Source organism: Sinohyriopsis cumingii, chromosome 12 (assembly GCF_028554795.1).
Source record: "Sinohyriopsis cumingii isolate HCF-2022 chromosome 12, ASM2855479v2, whole genome shotgun sequence".
Lineage (NCBI taxonomy): Eukaryota > Metazoa > Mollusca > Bivalvia > Unionida > Unionidae > Sinohyriopsis > Sinohyriopsis cumingii.
Window position 1 is genome coordinate 113590783 of NC_142972.1, and position 24170 is coordinate 113614952.

General features: G+C 34.3%; 1 protein-coding gene across 1 annotated transcript in view; it reads right to left on the bottom strand.

Annotated features, from left to right (window-relative positions):
• Positions 1 to 4141: 4141 nt before the first annotated feature.
• LOC149787276 (uncharacterized) overlaps positions 4142 to 24170 on the bottom strand; it is a 53738-nt gene continuing 33709 nt past the window's right edge. Inside the window, exons 8-9 of the mRNA XM_089977800.1 lie at positions 19784 to 19810; positions 4142 to 9937 (exon numbers count right to left, since the gene is read on the bottom strand). Coding sequence (XP_089833926.1) covers positions 9735 to 9937; positions 19784 to 19810 — 230 coding nt within the window. The 3' untranslated portion in view covers positions 4142 to 9734. The remainder of the gene's footprint in view (positions 9938 to 19783; positions 19811 to 24170) is intronic.

Genomic DNA, 24170 nt, shown 5'->3' on the forward strand with positions numbered 1-24170 from the left:
ACCAAGACAGGCATTTAGAAAATCGTGTTATCACTAATACTCCTGGTCATTATGGCATATGTTTTTCCAAATAGGCTTTGAATAACATCTAGTTGCTCTTAAATGAAAATGGTGCCAGTCTGAGATCCAATAAAGCTGCCTGGTTGTAATTTTGAAAATCTTGTATTTGCTACTTCTGCTGAATGGATAGTCATATTAACATGGGGTTTTCACTAATAGACTAGCTATAATGTGTACTTGCTCCTCAATGAAAATGGTACTGATTTGACATGCAGTATGGTCACTTTGAAAACCTGGTTCACAACACTTCCTGAATGGACAGTCATTATTACATTGGGTTTTCACCAAACAAACATAAATAAAAATGGTCATTATCTGACAGGCAGTCATCTTAAAAATCTTTTTATTGCTACCCCTTCTGTACAGAAAGTCGTATTAACATGGGGGTTTCACCTGAAGACTTTTAATGATGTCCAGTTGGACCTAAATACAAAATATGGTGACATAACATAGAATATAACCATCATAATAGTCATCTGGAAAACATTATTGATATTCCTCCTCAATGGATGCTCATGCTGACATGTTTTCACCAAAAAAGACTTATGATATTTAGTTGGTTCTAAATGGATTGAATAGTGCCAATCTTGCATCCATATGGCCATAAGATGGTTTCACCACTTGGCAGTTTAGAAGAAGGAATGGTCTTATCTTGGATTTCTGGATATTCTTTTCAGTGAACAAGGCCTGAGTCCTTTTGACAAACTCTTGTAATTAATATAACCTTGTTTTGACAGACTCTTGTAATTAATATAACCTTGTTTTGACAGACTTGTAATTAACATAACCTTGTTTTAACAGACTCTTTTAATTAATAAAACCTTGTTAGTAATTAATAGAACTTTGTCTTGATGGACTCCTGTAATTAATAGAACTTTGTTTTGATAGATTCTTGTAATAAATAAAATGTAGTTCTGCATAACACGTCACTAGCTATTGTGTTTGCACAATTGGGAAATTCAATGTACTTTGTTGGAATTGACCTGTAAACATGTTAGCTTTCTATGAAAAGAGCGGTGTTAGAGTTGATACTGGAGTTCTGTGTGGTGCCCTAGGTGGTAAAGAATGCCAGGTGTTTTTCTTCATCAGTGACTTATTGGCCCCAGATGATTGCCCCACCAAAGAAGTTCACTGATGAGATAAGGATGATAGTGTCCATATCCTTGGATGACTATTTTCTGACCTTCTCAATTGACAAGAAAAACGTTTTCACTGAAATAATTGTCCATGTTTTCTGAGGCAAGAGTGTATATATTTTAGAAGTGTGGTTTGACTTGTACCCTATGCAGCTAATGAAGGTGAGGTAAATCTCTTAAGATAGCTTGAACCTCTTACAATAGTCAACACTTACAATCCTGTTCTGATGAGAGAGAACAAATAAAACCCTAGGCAAAATAATTAAAGCATCACATGGAGACAACAGTAAAGTGGATGCAATGAAATTAAATAATTGCTGGACAAAATTAGAACAGTTATATTAACATTGAGTCTAAATATATTATACTTGGAATAAGATGCAATGTGGCAGAGTACTAAGTAATAGTGTAAGTACTAATAACCACTAGAATTTAGGGCAGTGCCATACTAGGCCTTACGTCCATGAAGATGTCACAGTGGTAATTTGATGGATTGCAAAATATACAGGAGTGAAGAATGGTGGGAAATAAATCAAAATAATTTAAATATTGGATAGAGTTTGGCTTATTTATAATCATAATTTTAAATCAGAATGTGTAATCATCATTAGAGAACTGACTCAGAATTGGTTTAGCTAAAAAAATAAGCAACAGATCTCCCTGTTCAACAATGTTATATTATGCTGAAATCTATGTAAAGATTCAAATGTCCCACTTAGTACTATTACAGGAAAGAGTTAATTGCTTAACATAAGACAAAACAAAACAAAAAATAGATACAAAATATGACGAAGACAGAATGAAATTCAGCAACAAAATAGAGTATTTACATTGTGATGAGAAAGCTTACTAGACTTCCATTGCGATGAGAAAGCTCACTGGATTTCCATTGTGATGAGAAAGCTCACTGATCACCTGAGCTTGATAAAGAACCTGCATGGCTTCTTGAATAAGTGTGCTGACTAACTGTGAGGGGAAGGCGTAATTTGTGAATAATAGGTTTTGGCACCAATCCCATCTTGGTAAGGAGTAATTTATCAATGATAGGTTTTGGCACCAATCCCATCTTGGTAAGGAGTAATTTATCAATGATAGGTTTTGGCACCAATACCATCTTGGTAAAGAGTAATTTATCAATGATAGGTTTTGGCACCAATCCCATCTTGGTAACGAGTAATTTATCAATGATAGGTTTTGGGACCAATCCCATCTTGGTAAGGAGTAATTTATCAAAGATAGGTTTTGGGACCAATCCCATCTTGGTAAGGAGTAATTTATCAATGATAGGTTTTGGGACCAATCCCTCTTGTCCTATTTCCATCTTGGTAAGGAGTAATTTGTGAATGATAGGTTTTGGGACCAATCCCTCTTGTCCTATTTCCATCTTGGTAAGGAGTAATTTGTGAATGATAGGTTTTGGGACCAATCCCTCTTGTCCTATTTCCATCTTGGTAAGGAGTAATTTGTGAATGATAGGTTTTGGGACCAATCCCTCTTGTCCTATTTCCATCTTGGTAAGGAGTAATTTGTGAATGATAGGTTTTGGGACCAATCCCTCTTGTCCTATTTCCATCTTGGTAAGGAGCGCCAAAATAAGTCTGAACACATCAACATTGTATCTTCACTTGGAAGGACTGTATTTGCATGGTGTGTGTGTGATCTGGATTTTTAATAATAATAATAATAATAATAATAATAATGACCTTATTTAAAGAGGGTAACACAATTAGCTAAAAACTAATCTACCTTGAGGCCCTCATACAAAGGAATTTATTTATTTAAGCTGCATCTCAGAAGCCACTGGATATATTGGGTTTGGAAGAAGGAAATAGAGTGGGCATTTCTAATCTCAACTGGAATACTATTCCAGAGCAGAGTTCCAGAGTATTGGAAACTTTTTTTTAAATAACTCCTTATTCGGTTTGGGAATTTTATACTGTTTGGTAGACATGGATCGCAGGTGGGGAGTACTACCAGGTAGCCTATACTGGAATAGTGATTGTAAATATTCAGGAGCACTATTATGAGATATCCTGTACATTAATTTGGCTTTTCTCAAACAGATTCGGTCTTTAATAGGTAATATTTTTAACCTACCAGCTAAACTTTCCTTGCTTTCTTTCTAGATTGATATTAGCCCAAATGCTCTTTTTTGAAGATGTGCCAGCTTTGCTATGTTTTTATCATTTGAATTACCCCATACTGTATTACAGTAGTCCAAATAGGGTTGTATGTAACTGTTATAAAATAGTTTTCTGTGCCTTTCAGGGAGAAAATGTCTTATCCTACTGAGAAGCCATAGACCTGAATTGACTTTTTTACTAACATGTTTTATATGTTCAGTCCATGATAGGTTATTATCTACCAGAACACCAAGTAGTCTATCATGACAGACCATTTGTAAATTTGTATCCTTCCATGTCAGACATAGTTCATCACTATCAAGGATTTTTAATATAGCTTGAACAATTTTTCAGTCATATCGCTATGATGTCTGCAGTATGACAGTTTATAGTGATGTCTAGCACTGGGACATCATGCCGCAGACATGTGGCATGATGGCCCATCCAGTCACATTATCCTGACACCAGGCCAACCAGTCCTAAGACTAACTTCTTAATGCTGAGCGCCAAGTGAGGCAGCTGTTAGTACCATATTTGTAAGTCTTTGGCATGACTCAGCCAGGGATCAAACCCACAACCTCCTGCATCTGAGGCAAATGCTCTAACCACTAGGCCATGGGAGCAATCTATTTGCAACGCAGTGGAGGGACTCCTAATTTGTCATGATCAGGTAAATATATGAGGAAGAAACATAATTCATTTATGCATATATAGACCTAATCAAGGAACAATCAACTGAAGAAATACTATTCATTTATACATTTATAGTTCTACAAATCTATAGTCTAAAATGATGTAGCAAAAAGAAGCAAAACAAACAAGTTTTGAAAAATTCAACAAATAATTAATTTACTAGAACACAAAGTGAAAATTTAAAAGAAAATTACAGTATTGTGAATTAAATCCCAAACAGTTCTAAATGTTATATCATAAGTCCAAAAGTACAGAATATTCTGAATGATTTCCAATAATCTTGTTGTAACTCCATGGTATATTATAGGCTGTCTTTGAATGAGTCCTCAATAATCACAAAACTGTGTTTTAGTCCAAATGGTCAATAAGCACTTTGTAATTCCAATGAATAATTTAAATAATAATTCCTCTCAAATTATAACTGAACCCAACTAAAAGTGATTCCACAGACTGATACTGAATAGGAATGAATAATCTTGTTTACCAAAACCTTAAATTAAAAAACACCTAAGACACAATAAAATGACTAGGATGAGGGTCATAAGTTTGCTTCCAGAACATTCTTCAGATGGTAATGACTTTTTTGTTGTGTATGTGCAAAATTCAAGATTCGTAACTATAAACATTTACATAATTTCTGTTTAAAGCTTGATGCAGGTCTGCTTAATGCCAAATTTAATTTGAGTCATTATGTTCTTCAAATGTTACTGAGTAGAAACAAAATTATGATGCAACTGAAAGTTTCAGAGGGGCCAGAAGACAATTAAATGTTATCAAAAAATGGAGAAAACTGAAACTGACCTAAGTTTACACACTATAAAGCTTCTTATATGTACCAGATTCGGTTGTAGTCAATTAAGTCCTTCAAAAGGACTTCATATATGTACCAGATTTGGTTGTAGTCAATTAAGTCCTTCAAAAAGACTTCATATATATGTACCAGATTTAGTTGTAGTCGATTAAGTCCTTCAAAAGGTCTTCATATATGTACCAGATTTGGTTGCAGTCGATTAAGTCCTTCAAAAGGACTTCATATATATGTACCAGATTTAGTTGTAGTCAATTAAGTCCTTCAAAAGGACTTCATATATGCACCAGATTTGGTTGTAGTTGATTAAGTCCTTCAAAAGGACTTCATATATATACCAGATTTGGTTGTAGTTGATTAAGTCCTTCAAAAGGACTTCATATATATATATATATATATGTACCAGATTTGGTTATAGTCGATTAAGTCCTTCAAAAGGACTTCATATATATGTACCAGATTTAGTTGTAGTCGATTAAGTCCTTCATAAGGACTTCATATATGTACCAGATTTGGTTGTAGTTGATTAAGTCCTTCAAAAGGACTTTATATATATGTACCAGATTTGGTTGTAGTCAATTAAGCCCTTCAAAAGGACTTCATATATATGTACCAGATTTGGGTGTAGTCGATTAAGTCCTTCAAAAGGACTTCATATTTGGTTGTAGTCAATTAAGTCCTTCAAAAGGACTTCATATATGTACCAGATTTGGGTGTAGTCAATTAAGTCCTTCAAAAGGACTTCATATATATGTACCAGATTTAGTTGTAGTCAATTCGGTCCTTCAAAAGGACTTTATATATATGTACCAGATTTGGTTGTAGTCAATTAAGCCCTTCAAAAGGACTTCATATATATGTACCAGATTTAGTTGTAGTCGATTAAGTCCTTCAAAAGGACTTCATATATATGTACCAGATTTAGTTGTAGTTGATTAAATCCTTCAAAAGGTACATAGTTAAAAGAAAATTCTCATTCAAATAAAGGTTTAACTTTTACGACAATCAGAGGCCATACTACAATTTATTTTTCATTAGAAAAAAATTAAAAAAACTGAAATTAACCTAAGTTTTCCTAATGTAAAGCTTCAAACCAGATTTGTTTTGAATCCATGAAGTCCTTTAAAATGTAGTAAACAGAAATAAAATTGTCAAAAGAAGTGACTGGGCAGACATGGGCAACAGCTGATGTCCTCTGCATAGGCATGGCAGGGGTATATAAAAGTAAAACAAACCATGCTATTTCAAATTAAAAATAACATTTCAATTCCTTGTTACTCTTGTTATAACACTGTTAGGAATCACACTATAGGAATCACACTATATGATACAAGACTTTTCTTTTAATTTTCTGTGGTACAGAAACAGCTTAAGGTAAAAAGCTTAAATTGCACTTAAGTTTTTGTATATTCTGAGATGCAAGCAATAAATATTTTACATACAAAACTGTGGAAAATACATGGCCACATTAATCATATGGCATCAATTAGAATAAACTGTAGAATGAAAATGACATCTTTGAAGTCAATTAGAATAAACTGTAGAATGAAAATGACATCTTTGAAGTCAATTAGAATAAACTGCAGAATGAAAATGACATCTATGAAGTCAATCAGAATAAACTGTAGAATGAAAATGACACCTTTTAAGTCAATCAGAATAAACTAGAATGAAAATTACATTTTCTTGAAGTCAATCAGAATAAATTGTACATTGAAAATTATATAATCAGAAAAAAAATGAGAATGAAAATGACATAATCTTGGAATGTGTTACAATAGTAGATATGCGTTAAGCTTTATGATTCAAATAAAAGTTATACACTTTTGAATGCCAAATTCGAGTTACTTCCATGGCTCATCAAGCCCATTTGCTGCTTTGTATTACAAATTCACATGACCCTGACCAATTCTGTCTCCTTCAAAAGCCTTTGTAAACAAAAGATTGTAACCCATGATCTGTTTACATATATTATGTTCTTCCACTATGATTCTTTGTACAAAGCTTGGCAAAAGAATTCACTGTAATTGTAATTTGTATCTATCTTACCTCCGACATTCTCCAAGGGACCCCAAAATATATCCTATCATTGATTTACCATGGAGACATTCTGTGTACCACATTTGGTAAATTTCACCCAAAAGGAGGTAAGAGTTACTGATAGAAAGAAAGTATCATATCTCTGTTAAGCAATGGTATAAAATAATGACAAATTTTTTTCTCTCCATATTTCCAACAAAATTAAAACCACAAGAACTGTGCATAATAATGGTTTTTCACCTTACACTGAAAACCCCACATCAACACACTTTATTATAGCATGAATTTGGATATAATATGTCTGAAGTTTCACATCCTCTTCATTAAATTTATCACAACTGGTTTTTGAATTATTGTAATGTTTTCTTAGCTTTGATTTCTTTATCTGGTGAGAAGTGTTTTCTTGAAGGGAAAGGTTTGTTTTTCTTGAAATAAACAAAGATGGAAGAGGTTTTTATTTGTTAATGCTCACTGCAAGTATATCAGTCGAATGCATATTGTTACTAGCTTGAACCGAACCATAAAGAATATTTCTTAATAATTCTTCTTGGTGTTTGTCTTCAATGCATTTTCAACCGCTGTTCAATCCTGGACATGCAATGAATGCCAATTTGTTAAAATAGATTTATCACCTGAATCAAACACATTAATTGACCAACCCAATAAATACTTGTAAATCATTGACATTAATTCCATGGCAAACAGTTCTTGAAACTACACAGCACCACTTTATTAACAATTATGAAATGATGCATGTGTGCCATGGTCATACTGTCAACCAATTATCACATGGTTCTCTGCCATGTATGTACCAATGAATGTATGTACCAATGAATGTATGTACCAATGAATGTATGTACCAATGAATGGTTCTCTGCCATGTATGTACCAATGAATGGTTCTCTGCTATGTATGTACCAATGAATGTATGTACCAATGAATGTATGTATCAATGAATGTATGTACCAATGAATGGCAAATAAGGCAGTAACTGTTTTAAGTATTTCTTGCTTAATATGTTGGGAACTGAAGCAAGTTTTTGACACACCCATCCCTCTACACCCCCATCTTTTATAGCCAAAAGGATATATGTGCATAATTTCATTCAATCAACTGTCTTGTCATGATATTGCAAAATACATTACACAACACAATAGCACTTTGTGGGACCCAAACACTGTTACAACAAGATTTTACTATATGTTAAAAAAGAGAATAAAATATTTTTGCAACCATGATCATGTCATATCATGTCATGTTATTACAACAATAACAAATTAAAACAATACAAAAATGTTATTTAAAATTGAAATAATTGTGCAATAACAACTTTAGGAGAATCAAAGAAAGAAAACATGCTAAAAATATGTATGAAATATTAATCCCAATTATTTGTATCATGATTCCACCAAGTAATACTGCTAAAAATATGTCTCAAATAATGTTCCCATTTGTAAGTGTCATGATTCCATGTAATAAAAACCATATGTCACTCTTTGAAACTCTAAGCTCCATGTAATAAAAACCATATGTCACTCCTTGAAACTCTAAGCTCAATGTAATAAAAACCATATCTCACACTTTGAAATTCTAAGCACTGTCACATAGTTATTGCAAATTTGGGGTGGGGGATGGGTGGGCAGGGGCTAAGGATAGACCCAAGAACAATTTTTAGCTATGTATATGAATTCTTCTTTACATGCCCAATAATTTGTACACATGGTTATAGGATGGGAATTTCCAAGTCATGGCCCTGGGGCCTAAGTTCCTGGAGGTATGGACAGTGACAGAAGCTGATACTGACCGCAAATCTTAATTTGTCTTATAGCTCTGAAAAACCTGCCCATATCTGTCAATACAACAAATAAAATTGTATTCAGATATAACATAGTAATTACATTTTTGTGTCAAATGACCTTTAGAGCCCTCTGTGGTTAGGTGGTGGGTTTGATCTGAACCCTTAGAGCCCTCTAAGGTAAGGGGTGGGTTATATCTGAACCTTACAGCCTCTGGGACTAAGGGTTGGTTTGATCTGAACCTTTAGAGCCTCTGGGGTAAGGGGTGGGTTTTATCTGAACCTTTACAGCCTCTGGGGTAAGGGGTGGGTTTTATCTAAACCTTTACAGCCTCTGGGGTAAGGGGTGGGTTATATCTGAACCTTTACAGCCTCTGGGGTAAGGGTGGGTTTGATCTGAACCTTTAGAGCCCTCAAGGATTAGGGGTGGGTTGATCTGAAAACAAAATATGTGCCATGTTACTTTACATCATAACAGAAAAATACTCAAATACTAAAACCTGTCTACCAATGTGAACATGTGTCAAAAGCTGTCCTTGTATTTGTTGTTGAAAATGACACAAATAGTGTTCCAAATAGTGAATTACAAGAAACTGTACAAATTATATGCACAAACTGCAAAAATGATGGCCTTTAGAATCAATAAACTGTACACTCATTACATGTATGAAAATGGTGGCCTTTAGAATCAATAAACTGTACACTCATTACATGTATGAAAATAGTGGCCTTTAGAATCAACAAACTGTACACTCATTACATGTACGAAAATGATGGCCTTTAGAATCAATAAACTGTACACTCATTACATGTATGAAAATGGTGGCCTTTAGAATCAATAAACTGTACACTCATTACATGTACGAAAACAGTGGCCTTTAGAATCAATAAACTGTACACTCATTACATGTATGAAAATGATGGCCTTTAGAATCAATAAACTGTACACTCATTACATTTACATATATGTTAGCCTTTAGAATCAAAAAAACTATACTCATTATATGTACAAATATGGAGGCCTTTAGAGTCAACAAGTCTGATGCAAATTGTGTCCACACTAAGATACCTTTTTGATTTTAAGATTTGAAGACATGTACCACTCGGCTTACATACTGCCGACAGATAGGGCATTCGGCCAACTGTTTTCCACAGGATGTACATGTGACCATGTGACCACATTCCAGAAGTACACAGTCTATTGTTGCATCCATACAGATTCTGCAAATGTCATCCTCATTTCCTGTCACCATGGCAATGACACTGGATGTCTTTGGAGGATCTGCATAAGGCAAGGATAAAGTGAAAATCTGAACAGTCTAAATTTGCTATTAAATATAGAATTGAAAATGTACACTTAATCATATTACACACAATACACATTGAAGCATATTACACACAATACACACTGAATCACATTACACAATGCACATTTAAGCATATTACACACAATATACACTGAAACATATTACACAGAACACTGAAACACATTATACAATGCACATTTAAGCATATTACACACAATATACATTTAAGCATATTACACACAATACACACTGAAGTATATTACACAGAACACTGAAACACATTATACAATGCACACTTAAGCATATTACAATATACACTGAAACATATTACACAATACAAAATTAAGCATATTACACACAATACACACTGAAGCATATTACACACAATTGTAGTAGCGCCTTTCTGATGTCACTGCGCTATGGGGAATTAGTCACAAGCAAGAGGGTTTCTTCTTTTTCTACCTTTAATGAAGTATGTTGCCCCTAGTTCTTCATGCTGACTCCCTGCACTATGTTTGACCTGGTTATTTAAACAATCCTAGCGGACTTCAGAGAAAACATTCCCTGAAGACCTATTCTAAACTAATATTCTGGTCTGATTGTGTTAGGTGCAGACCCTTTATCTAACTCTAATCTACATATCAAAATGCACAGAATCTAAATTTTGTAATCCAAAATAAAACCATATATGTACTCTCCATACACACTCTTTTCCCACTGATGCTGTGTGTTAGAATTTACAAAAATATTATTTTGAGTATGAAATTACTTGTAAACTTTATCCTCTTGAACAAATTACTTCAAAATTAAACTATAACTACCCAACTCTATTTTAAGCACTTTATACCTACTAAAAGAGATTCAAATTTCCCTTCAAATGGTCACTAATTTTAATGTTTAAGTATTATGGCAAACTTGCTATAATTGATTTTAATTAGCTTTACAAACACATCTTCCAACTGTCCTACTGACTCCTTTGTTTCAATTTCTCTGGACTGTAACTTGACACCATAGCATTTGAATAGCTGCTGGTAACCTAGTATTGACCCCAAATCTCTGCCTGTAAGTCTAACAGTGACTGTAGAGTTACTCCTCTATCACAGACATACTGTTATTAAATTTATGTAGAGAATTTAGAAAATTTATACACAAATATATCTTTCCTTCTAAAACTAATATAAATACCATAGCACCTGAAATAACTAAATTTAGCTCTATAATACAATACACACTGAAGAACATTACACAATGCACACTTAATCATATTACACACAATACACATTTAAGCATATTACACCATGCATACTGAAGCACATTACACAATGCACACTGAAGCATATTACACAATACATACTGAAGCACATTACACAATGCTCACTTAAGCACATTACACAATGCACACTGAAGCATATTACACAATGCACACTGAAGCATATTACACAGTGCATGATGAAGCATATTACACAATACACAATTAAGCATATTACACAATGCACAATAAAGCATATTACACAATGCACACTTAAGCATATTACACAAAATACACACTGAAGCATATTACACAATGCACACTGAAGCACATTACAACAATAAACATTGAAGCATATTATACATTGCACACTGAAGCATATTACACACAGTATACATTGAAACATATCACACAATGCACACTTAAGTATATTACACACAATACACATTGAAGCATATTATGCAATGCACACTGAAGCATATTACACAATGCATACTGAATTATATTACACGCAATACTTAGATTTATACAGCAAGGCTGAAGCATTAACACTGAGTAGCTGCTATTCACCACAGATCTGCATTAACAATAAAAAGCCCAAGCCTGGATCCACAGACCATACTAAAAAAAGACCCAAGCATGGATGTACAGACCATACTTTTAAAAAGACCCAAGCCTGGATGCACAGGCCACACTAAAAAAAAAAGACCCAAGCCTGGATGCACAGGTCATACTTCAAAAAGGCCCAAATGGATGCACAGACCATGCTTAAAAAAAGACCCAAGTCTGGATGCACAGACCATACTTAAAAAAGGCCCAAGGATGGATGCACAGACCATACTTAAAAAAGGCCCTAGTCTGGAATGTCAATATAGCAAAGCTTTGTAAAAAAAACTGTCGTCCAAAATTGCTCTACTCAGAAGAATCAAGGAATATTTACCTGCACAAGCTCACAATCTATCCTACAATTTACATATTATTCGAACAATGGATAACTGTTTGACTGTATGGGAAAACTGCATAATCTCTGCTTGACTGGCTCTATAAACTTCAGAAACAGGCAGCACACATTATTTTACATCGTCCATTAAAAGCATTGTTTACAAAACAAAAATGATTCACAATATATGAAAGGGTATATTTTCACGATTTAGTTCTTGTATATAAATATCTACATTGAGCTGCATCTTCCAGATTTTACAGTATTTAAGAAGAGATATCATGAGCATGTATGTGTTTCCAATAGATAACGGAATTTAGTATTTTAATACTAAACATGTTAAAATAAACAGTAATTATTCCTATCTTTCATATAATGCACATTGTCATACTCTCCTTAAGAGGGCCTCAAGGGAGAATAGTCATTGACTAAATGAGTCACTCTCTATAAATAAAGTTTTATTATTATTATCATTATTAGCATTATGTACAGACCACACAACAAATAGGCCCTAACCTGAATGTATCAGCCATACTTCAAAAATGCCGCAGCCTGAATATACCAACCATACTTAAAAAAGGCCACAGCCTAAATGTATCAACCATACTCCAAAAAGACCACAGCCTGAATTTACTGATCACACTTCAAAAAGACCACAGTCTGAATTTACTGATCGTACGTACTTCAAAAAGACCACAACCTGAATGGACCAACCATACTTCCAAAAATCCTCAAACTGAATGTTGGTATGAATATTTAATTTAATTTGTTTGTTAGTTGTTAATATTTTTTATTATTTTTTTATTTATTTTCATTATATGCTATGGGTAATGAATCATTGTATCTAGTTGCTGACCTTGTTCCAAAATCAGTGACAGTTTTGGTAAACAACTTCTTTTTAGAAAAAATCTTTCTCAGAGTAAGATTCATTAAGTTGAGTCAAGGTCATACCTGGCCTGACTACATGATATACCAATTGGTAATAAACTTCTATTTTTTTCAGAAGAATGAACTTTTGACCCTCATCCGGGAATCTGTTTTGCATCTTAGTTTGTTGTATAACTAATGTTTTGATAAAGGTTTGTCAGTTGGGCTTAAAACACTTGACACGTTGAGTTGTATTATGTTGTGGCCAATTTGGGCTGAATTTTATTTTCTTCAAATTATTGAATTCAAGTGATTATTTTCTCTGGAAATACAAAAGTACTCTAAAAAATTCTTGGATAAAGACATTCACTGGAATTTATACTGAATTCAAACCTGGAATACTATTTCTGTGATTCAACAAGAGACTGTTGACACATCAGCACTCAGCTGACTATAACAGAAGTCATTGCCTGCCTTCAAATTTCGGATCTCATCAGGACTCGAACTGAGTTTGAAAAATGATGAATTGCTTCAACTTGTCAGAAAATATGATCTTTCTGAGACAAAAGCTTCTTTAATGAAGCAAGAATAAAAAAATTTTTTGGTCCATTATTTGGTGGAAAAGAATGTTTTGGATAAAAGTGCTTTGGTTTCAATCAGTAAATCTGTATCAGACTCTGACATAAAAGTAAAGGAATTAAAATACAAGCTGGAATTGGAGATAAGAAAGCTTGAACTTCAGAAACAGGAGAAGCAAATGCAATTAGATAAAGAGAAAAGAGAGAGGAGAATGCAGTTTCAGTTGGAGAAAGAGGACAGAGAGAAACAAATGCAATTAGATAAGGAGAAGAGTGAGAAACAAATGCAGTTGCAATAAGAGAAAGAGGAGAGAGAGACAGATGCAGATGTGAAGAGAGAAGGAAGAAAGGGAATATCAATTTAGATTAAGAGAATTAGAGCTGACAAGTGAAAAGCACATCCCCACTTTACATACAAATTTTGATGTTACTAAGAAAATTAGGTTAGTGCCCCCTTTTAGAGAAAAAAAAGTAGACAAATATTTCCCTCATTTTTAAAAAAATTGTTGAAAATTTGAAATGGCCAAGGGAGCATTGGACTCTATTATTAAGTGTGCACTTTTTGGCAAAGCCAGAGACATCTATGCTTCCAGTACAGTAGAGTGCTGACTATGATCTGGTTAAGGAATGCATCTTAAAGGGTTAATAATGGGTTAGTCCCTGAGGCTTATCAACAAAAATTCAGAAACTATAAAAAAGAAGTGGGACAAACTTCCATCAAATTTGCAACAGAAAAAGAGCAGTTATTTGATAGGTGGTTCTTAGCCAAGAAAGTTGATCAAGATTATGAAAATCTCAGACAACTCGTATTTACATGAAGAGTTCAAGAACGGTGTCCATAGTGACATTAGGACTAATCTTTATTGAGCATAAGGTTGAAACCTTGAAAAATGCTGCTCATAATGCTCACGAGTATTCCTTAGCTCATAAAGTTTTTTTTTGTAAGCAAATCTTCCACTCAGCAATCTTCTGGTAAAAGAGTATTTCAGCCTAATACATGCCCTTCTAAATTTCAATCTGGCACAACTTTTAGAAGTCAAGTTGCTTATAAGAATGATTAGAAATCCTTATCTCTTCCTACGTGTACCTGTTGTAAGAAGAAAGGACACATTATTCCTGATTGCTACAAACTGACAAATAAGCATCACAATCAAGACAGAATTATTCCAAATACTTTTATTTCTAAGAGGTCAAGGTCATGGTCACGTATTGAAAGCAATACATTTGTTGGGTCTAATAAACCTGTCTAATTTTCTTATGGAGAATTATGAACCATTCATGTCGAACAGTCTATATCACTCATAAGTGATCCAGACAATCCCATCCCTATTAAAATTTTAAGGGACACAGAGCTTCTCAGAGTCTTTTATTATTAGGTACTTTGCCTTTTTCTGAGAAATCTTCTTCTAATGAGAGTATTCTTATTCAGGGAGTAGAGTGCAGCTTCGTTAATGTTCCTCTCCATTGTGTGAATTTGTCATCAGACTTAGTCCCAGGACCCATGACAGATGGAACAGTGCCTTCTTTACCTGTTGAGGGCAGTCATTTATTACTAGGGAATAACCTAGCTGGAGATATGGTTGTGGTTAATCCACTCGTAGCTGACAAGCCTTGTTTGGATCAGAAAGTCAATCCTAATGAGAAAGAATTCCCTGATTTATACCCACATTGTGCAGTTACTAGAGCTATGGCAAAGAAAGCTCTTGAGAGTAATGTTGATCAGGAAAGTATTCCTATAGCTGACACATGTATTGGTCAGGCTTTTGATGAGGTCGCTTTCACTCCTTGTTTAGATCAATCAAAGGGTATTGATCCAGTGATCCTCTTTTAACTACTCATTCACTTTATTCTAATCAAGGTGACAAATGACAATCACTTGTCATCGAACAGGAAAAAGAACCTGAGATCTGTTTGTTTCAAAGGGCCATTAGTGAAAACGAAGCCACAGAAGTTACTGTTTGTTATTTCATTAAAAATGGGATTCTTATGAGAAAATGGAGACCTCCCGAGGTACCTGCTGGTGATGAGTGGTCAGTGAACTATCAAACTGTAGTTCCAAAATCATTGAGACAGGAAATTCTTAGTCTGGCCCATCAAATTCCTTTGCCTGTTCACTTAGGGATTAATAAGACTTAACACAAGATCTTAAATCACTTCTATTGGCCAAAAATTAAAAGTGATGTTTGTAAATACTGCAGATCTTGTCATACTTGTCAAATGATAGGAAAACCCAATCAAAAGATACTTAAGGCTCATCTGCAACCTATTCCTGCATTTGACAAACCATTTAGCAGAATAATGGTAGACTGTGTTGGTCCCTTACCTAAGACCAAGTCAGGTAACCAATATTTGTTGACTATAATGTGTGCATCACCAAGATTCCCAGAGGCAATTCCTTTGAGGAATATTAAAACTAAAACAATAATAAAAACTTTGATACAGTTTTTTACTCAATGTGGCCTTCTCAAATGTGTCCAATCTGATCAAGGGTCAAATTTTATGTCTGGAATTTTCCAGCAAGTTATGTATGAATTAGGCATCCACCAATTCAAATCTTCTGCCTATCACCCTTTAGAAAGATTACGTCCAACCTTGAAAAATATGATTCAGTCATATTATTTTGATACGGGTAAAGATTGGGATGAAGGCATTCATTTACTATTATTTGCTGTTAGGGAATCAGTTCAAGAATCTTTAGGATTCAATCCCTTTGAGCTAGTTTTTGGATGTACTGTGTGTGGACCATTGAAGTTGTTAAAAGAGAAACTTTTTTCTAATGAAGATATTGAAATCAATCAATCGATTGTTTCGAATTTTAAGTATAAGTTGTCAAAGGCTTGTGAGGTTGTAAGAACTAATCTGAACTCTACTGAGTCAAAAATAAAATTAAGGTATGATAAAAATGCAAAGGACAGGAGTTTTCAGCCTGGTGATAGAGTTCTGGCTCTCTTGCCCATACCACAAAATCCTCCTCAGGCCAAGTATTATGGTCCTTAGTTGAAAAGAAAGTAAATGATTTAAATTATATCATAAATACTCCTGGGAGGCAAAAAAACCCCAACAACTTTGCCACATAAATATGTTAAAGGAGTATCTTGAAAGAGATAGCCAGGTTAATCATGCAATTAATTTAGCTGTACCTGTCCCACTTGGCGAAAGAATGCAATCAGACACCATTGATTTTGGAGTAAAAAGTCTTCTGAATTCAGAAATGTTGAATAATCTGGACCAGAAACTTTCACATTTACAACAAGAAAGGAATGAACTTAAACAGTTATTACTTGAATATGAGCACTTATTTCTAGATGTTCCTACAAGAACAAACAAAATCTAACAAGACATTGAAAATGCAAATCCCACACTGTGAAACAACATCCAAACAGGATGAAACCTCTCAAACAGGAATACTTAAAAAAAGAAATTCAGTATTTGCTGGAGAATGATTTCATACAGCCTAGTAAAAGTGACTGAAGTTCACCATGTATACTTGTTCCGAAACCATATAATACTTTCTGCATGTGCACTGATTATAAAAAGGTGAATAGTGTGACTAAAACAGATTCATTTCCATTACCAAGTGTCAATGACTGCATTGATAAAATTGGAAATGCAAAGTATGTCACATTTCAAGGACATATCGTGGGTCATGGACAAATTAAACCTATAGATGCTAAGGTCAAGGCTATCTCTGAATTCCCTGTGCCTATCAGTAAAAAGCAACTGATGTGACTTTTGGGTATGGCTCAATACTATTGGAAATTTTGTTCCAATTTTTCCATAATTGCTGAACCCCTGACAAATTTATTGAGCAAGAAAACTAAGTTCCATTGGACAGAAGAATGTCAGGAGGCTTTTGAAAAAATAAAGGCCATACTTAAGTGCACACCAGTTCTTACAGCTCCAAATTTCAGCCAATCATTTAAACTGTCTGTTGATGCAAGTCATGTTGGGATTGGAGCAGTGTTGATTCAAGAAAATAAAAATGGTGTTGATCATCCAGTGTGCTATTTTTCTAAGAAATTAAGTAAGTAACAGAGAAATTATTCCACAATCGAGAAGGAATATTTGGCTTTGATATCGGCGTTACAACACTTTGAAGTTTACATTAGTTTAGCTCCTTCTCCGATTATTGTGTTTAGTGATCACAACCCACTTACTTTCATTGGCAAGATGAAAAACAAAAATCAGAGATTATTAAGGAAGAATTTGTTGTTACAGGAATATAATATTGATATCAGGCACATCAGGAGAAAAGACAATTTGACAGCAGATGCTTTTTCACATGTATAGAAATATATTATTTCATGTATACTTTGTATCATTCATAAGATTTCTTCTTATGTTATTTTGTTTTTAAAACCACATGTATAATTGACCTATGGTAAAAAGAAAGCTTTATTATATAAATCTTTATTTTTGTTTTATGGAGGGAAGTGTTCTGAATATTTCATTTTATTTAATTTGTTAGTTTTTAATATTTTTTAAATTTTTGTTATATGTTATTGGTAATGAAACATTGTATCTAGTTGCTGACCTTGTTCCAAAATCGGTGAGAGTTTTGGTAACAACTTTTTTATTTATTTTTTTATCTTTCTCATAGTAAGAATCATTAAGTTTAGTCAAGGTCATACCCGGATTACATGATATTTATCATGTACCAATTGGTAATAAACTTCTATTTTTTTTCAGAAGAATGAACTTTTGACCCTCATCCGGGAATCTGTTTTGCATCTTAGTTTGTTGTATAACTAATGTTTTGATAAAGGTTTGTCAGTTGGAATTAAAATACTTGACACATTGAGTTGTATTATGTTGTGACCAGTTTTGGCTGAATTCAAGTGATTATTTTCTCTGGAAATATAAAAGTACTCTGACAAAATTCTTGGATAAGAAAGACATTCACTGGAATTTATACTGAATTCAAACCTGGAATATTATTTCTGTGAATCAACAAGAGACTGTTGACACATCAGCACTTTGCTGACTATAACAGACATCATCGCCTTCAAATTTTGGATCTCATCAGGACTTGAACTCAGTTTCATTCTGGACTTTTATTACTAGGACTTGTGTTTTAATTCTTGGATTATTTTTGGATTTAATTTGTAAAACCGTAAGTTCATTTTTCTCATTTTTCACTTGGTATTTTAGGGAAATAACTTATTTGTTAAATTTTACAAAGCTTGCTGTCTTCTCTCTTTTCTGTTACTTATTTTAAGAGCATAGACTTGTAACAATGTACTGATCATACTTCAAAAAGGCCACAGTCTGAATGTTCCTAACACACTTCAGAAAGGTCATAGCCTCAATGTATAGACCAAATTTCAGAATAGCCACACCTTGAAAGTATGGACCAAACATAAAAAAGGCCACAGCTGGAATGTATGGACCAAACATAAGAAAGGCCACACCCGGAATGTATGAACCAAACATAAGAGAGGCCACAGCTGGAATGTAAAGACCATACTTCAAGCATCCTTGAAAAGGGAAGTTTGTCAAACTTTAAGTCTATGTGACTGTGACCTTGACCTCTGGGGCAAAGTGGCAGGCATGAGTGTCACTGAATAAATTGTTTGCATAGTGAAAAATGCCAACTATGAAAAAAGGTTAAGGAAAAAGAAACCTATAATGATAAAAATTCTGGAGAAGTTTCATTCCTGTACATACTACAGTGTCAGGAAAACCGAAGTAAAAATGCCAAAACTTAACTTAAGCTGGACAATGAAAAGTAGGCATGTGACCTTCTTTTGACAGTGATGAGTAGTACTCTCGAAGATGAACATAAAATCAAATTTCATTTCTGTACAAACTACTGTTTCAGATAAATCAAGCTAAGTACACAATTTTTAATAATTGCTCAAGTCCTAAAGTCATTGGGGAACAGAATCCTCCCAGATAAATACATCCATCAGGTTTCATGATATAGATAAAGTGGTGTCAGAGAAACTGAACTAAATGTAAAATTGTAATACTGGTGACTACAGTGATAATGGGTTGACATTGTCATTGGAAAACTGATCCCTATGTTCTGCCTATGCTTCACAGGTGAGACAAAAATAATGAAAACTAAAACAAAGAAAATGATATTGCTGTTGCCATGGTTGGAAAAGTGATTGATATGCCACTTTGCCAGTTATGTGGAATCAACAATAATCAGTTAATACTTCATTAATCATAAAAAGCTTACTTTCTTCAGCCTTTCTAACTTCCTCAGCTGAAAAAAAAAGAAAGTTACATCAGATGGAAGTTATACAATTAATGGTAGACTGACAATGAAAATCACCTTTCCCATTCATATAATCACCTAAGTTTCAAAATCAACCTCCAATGTTAACATCATGTCTAATTTTATCAAACTGTCCATTTTTACATATATGCTTTACGTACCTTCATCCACAGCCATAAACAGTCAGAACTGTTCTACCCCTTTTGGTCACCTTTACATTGGAAAACTTTAAGTTCCTCTAATCCCCAACATATCCCAGATGTTGCAAAGTAGTCTTATTCTCTATGTCTAGAATCCAATATGAGAAATATAAAGTACATAACACAATTTTATTATATGCTCATTTTTTTCCCTGTTAACTTTACATTGTCAGAATCGTGCAGCATTACCCGATACTGAACCCGCACGCCAATACACATATAGCATTCACGTGCATAAAGGAACTACATGTACTATGTATTGTAAACAAACAATGGACGCAGACGCCAGCACTTCTGAGTTGTAAACAAATCATGTACACTTGCATAAGAGGTGCTTTACATTGTGGTTGTTTAAATTTGTTTCTGAATGAACTAAATCAGATGTTTCGTGGACTGCCACATACCAGCTGCTTTGGCACATTCCGTGTTGATATAATGTTTCGATTTAGGCTAGCTACAGTATACAACAGATACAAGACAAGGTCCTTACAAATAACATACAAGTGACAAGTCATATACTGTCTGGTGACAAGAATGGCAAAAAAAATATCCTTACAGTTTTACATCCTGAATTTCCTCAAAATGTATTTTCTTAGTTCTGCAAATCCGAATTACATGAGGCATGTCATAGGTTCTCAATCTTGATTACACATTTTGAATTTCGATGATAAGTGCAATTACATCCTCCTTATTGCACTCAAAATGAAATAAGCATTAAATTCCATAGCGTCTTTTTGATAACTGCAATTGAAAGACTTCATATTTTTCCCACATTATGATTTCAAACATTCAATGACAGAAACAGAAACACATTTGCAGATGTCAACACGCTTCTCCCTAGCTTCTTCAATCCCATGTATTTCATGTGGAATTGTCACATACAAAGCCAGTCCATAATCATGAAATTTTGTAGAATTGAAAAAAATACCAAAATCTATTCATTCCAGATCAAATGGAAAAGTTGTTGCAATCCACATTCATTCACAATATGACTCCAAATTTCAATTTTAACTAGATATGCCATTTTCTTTTGAAAGTTATGTCAAGCATGACTAAGTTCAAATTTATCTGGGAGGAATTATGTGTGCAGTAATAATGTTGTTGTTGTGTAATGATGAATATGCACTTGTGTATTCAGTTTGGAATATGGCAGACATTCATTGTTTCTTGTAGTGTATTTTGTTTATATAACTAAGCCTTAGGTAGAATAAAAAAATAAGCATATAATAAAAAGGTTACTGCATTTGTATGGGAAAATATGAACACGTTTTGTCAGATGGATATACTACACTCCCTTAGGTCGTGCAGTATTCCATCCAAAAAACTCGTTCATATTTTCCCATACAAATCCAGTAACCTACAAATATTTAACCTCTAATGGCAATGTCCACTGATCCTGTCAGGAACTAACTGCAGAGGGGAAGATCCCCCTTGGCTTTTATAAAGGGGGGAGTCAAGAAAATTACAGGGTGGTACAAATCTTACATGTAACATATGCACTCATATCTTACATTTTCATTTCTGTGTAACGCATGTACACAAGTCTTTGCATTTTCCATTCCATGTAACACATGCACAGACTGAATTTGGGCTCTGTAAATAACACTTTGATCATACAGGTTGTGAAATCTATTAAAGGCTGCAACTGAACACATGTCAATTGTGCAGCAAAATCAAATAACCACCCTCTGTTACTTGCTACTGAGCAGGCATTACACTTGTGGCTCAACTGAAGGGTTGCCATATGGGAAAACAAGCTAACGGATTATGGTCAAACATTTACTGGAATAGGCAGAACTCTACTTTGCACTGAACAAGTATATTAAATTCATGGCTGTATCAAAAGGATTGTCAAATTGAAAGCAAAGTGAGTGCAGCCTTTACAAGTCAAGGGCTTATGGGGCCACATGCACTGGCTGAATACTTGTATACAGTAAATGGATATCTGATGGTTCATTTTTTTACCCAGGTTATTATTGACAGGCAAGTACCTGTTAGCCGTCATATCCTTTGGAAAGTCATTATTTACATGCTCCAACATGTACATATAGAAAAATCAATGTTAAAGTATGTGGACATTTTTGGATGATATCAACCTAAAGGAGTGATCTAGAACAATCCAGACCAAGTTTAGTACCTGGCCACCATTTTAAAAGTCCACAGCAGTCAATAAATTTCATCTTTGCCAGTTTTGAGATTGGAGTGGTCACATGACTCGCAATGCAAATGGTGTGTTCCAGGTCAAATTTCATCAACACTGTAGTTTTGTCTTTTCCATCAGTGGATTAAACATATAATGAATGCTGTGCTCACAATTCCCTTTCCTAAATTCTACTCCTATTGATCTGATGCAGGTATGGCTTGATGTAAGGTTGTTTAAGTTTGCTAGACCTTCTAGTAAGTGGCTACCCTATGCCACCACTGCATGTCTGTGAATTCCAACTTTTACACAGGCAATTCATTCAGACTCCACACCCTAACATAATGTTCAAAATATCTAAAATGGGGTGGTTTGGGTTGGCTAAAACTCGGACTATGGAGGCTCACACTAATCTGTTGTTTCAGGGGAGTAAAAAAACACTATATACCACACCCTTGATCCTGAAAATGTCTGAAAACAACCCAGATTAGAGATTGCCTTTTGCCTCCATATGCATTCATGTTAGGTTGAATTTCTGCAAATAAATTTCGTGTATGGTGGTGCCTGAAGAAATAAATATTAAAATGGTGGGGTTGATATTAATTTCATTTTACACCTGATGTGTGACAATAAAAAGTGCCCTCTGGCCACCCCCACATAATATTATTTCTGGAACAGCCCTTAACATTATTCTGTGGACATTTTCAGAAGTTAGTCTATTTCTGAATGTAAATCGAAAGGTAAGTCTGTATGTCTGTGCAGAGAAATTCTTCTCACAATCTGCACTTTGGGAAGACATGTGCCTGGGTAGGTTTAACATGACCATGACATCTGAAAGTTTACTCATATTTTTCTTCCTTCTCTAGAGGTTTATCACATGCAGTCTGATTCCTAGCTGATATAGATCCTAAGAAACTTCAATTATTGCCAGAGAAGTAGTGTTAACTGTCTCCAAATTATCAATGACACATCCAGTATCCTAATCCAGATCAGAGGGAACTTGAAACCAATCCCTTAGCATCATACACGTGACCATTGTCTTAAAAACATGAGTTTTTATTACATTTATGTGCTGTAGGGCAGTATAGAAAAGTTAAAAAGGCACATAAAACACATCTTGGTGATCAAGACTAAAAGGAGACAACCTTACATACAGCAAAACACATCTTGGTGATCAAGACTAAAAGGAGACAACCTTACATACAGCAAAACACACCTTGGTGATCAAGACTAAAAGGAGACAACCTTACATACAGCAAAACACACCTTGGTGATCAAAACTAAAAGGAGACAACCTTACATACAGCAAAACACACCTTGGTGATCAAAACTAAAAGGAGACAACCTTACATACAGCAAAACACACCTTGGTGATCAAAACTAAAAGGAGACAACCCTACATACAGCAAAACACATCTTGGTGATCAAGACTAAAAGGAGACAACCTTACATACAGCAAAACACACCCAGGCTTCATTAAGAATATTCACATATTCTAGTTTTTTAAAAATTTGTCATCAGTTATTACATCAGCAAGCTGGTATGATACAGTTATCACCAGTTATTACACCAGCATGCTGGTTTAGCTGGTACAATAGAGTTACCATCAGTTATTATACATCAGCAAGCTGGTTTAGCTGGTATGATACAGTTATCATCAGTTATTACACCAGCATGCTGGTTTAGCTGGTATGATAGAGTTACCATCAGTTATTATATATCAGCAAGCTGGTTTAGCTGGTACAATACAGTTACCATCAGTTATTATGCATCAGCAAGCTGGTTTAGCTGGTACAATACAGTTATCATCAGTTATTGCTTCAGCAACCTGGTTTTAGCTGGTATGATACAATTATCATCAGTTATTATTATCAGCAAGCTGGTTTAGCTGGTATGATACAGTTATCATCAGTTATTAAACTAGCAAGCTTGTATGATACAGTTATCACCAGTTATTAGACCAGCAAGCTGTTATGATACAATTATCATCAGTTATTATTATCAGTAA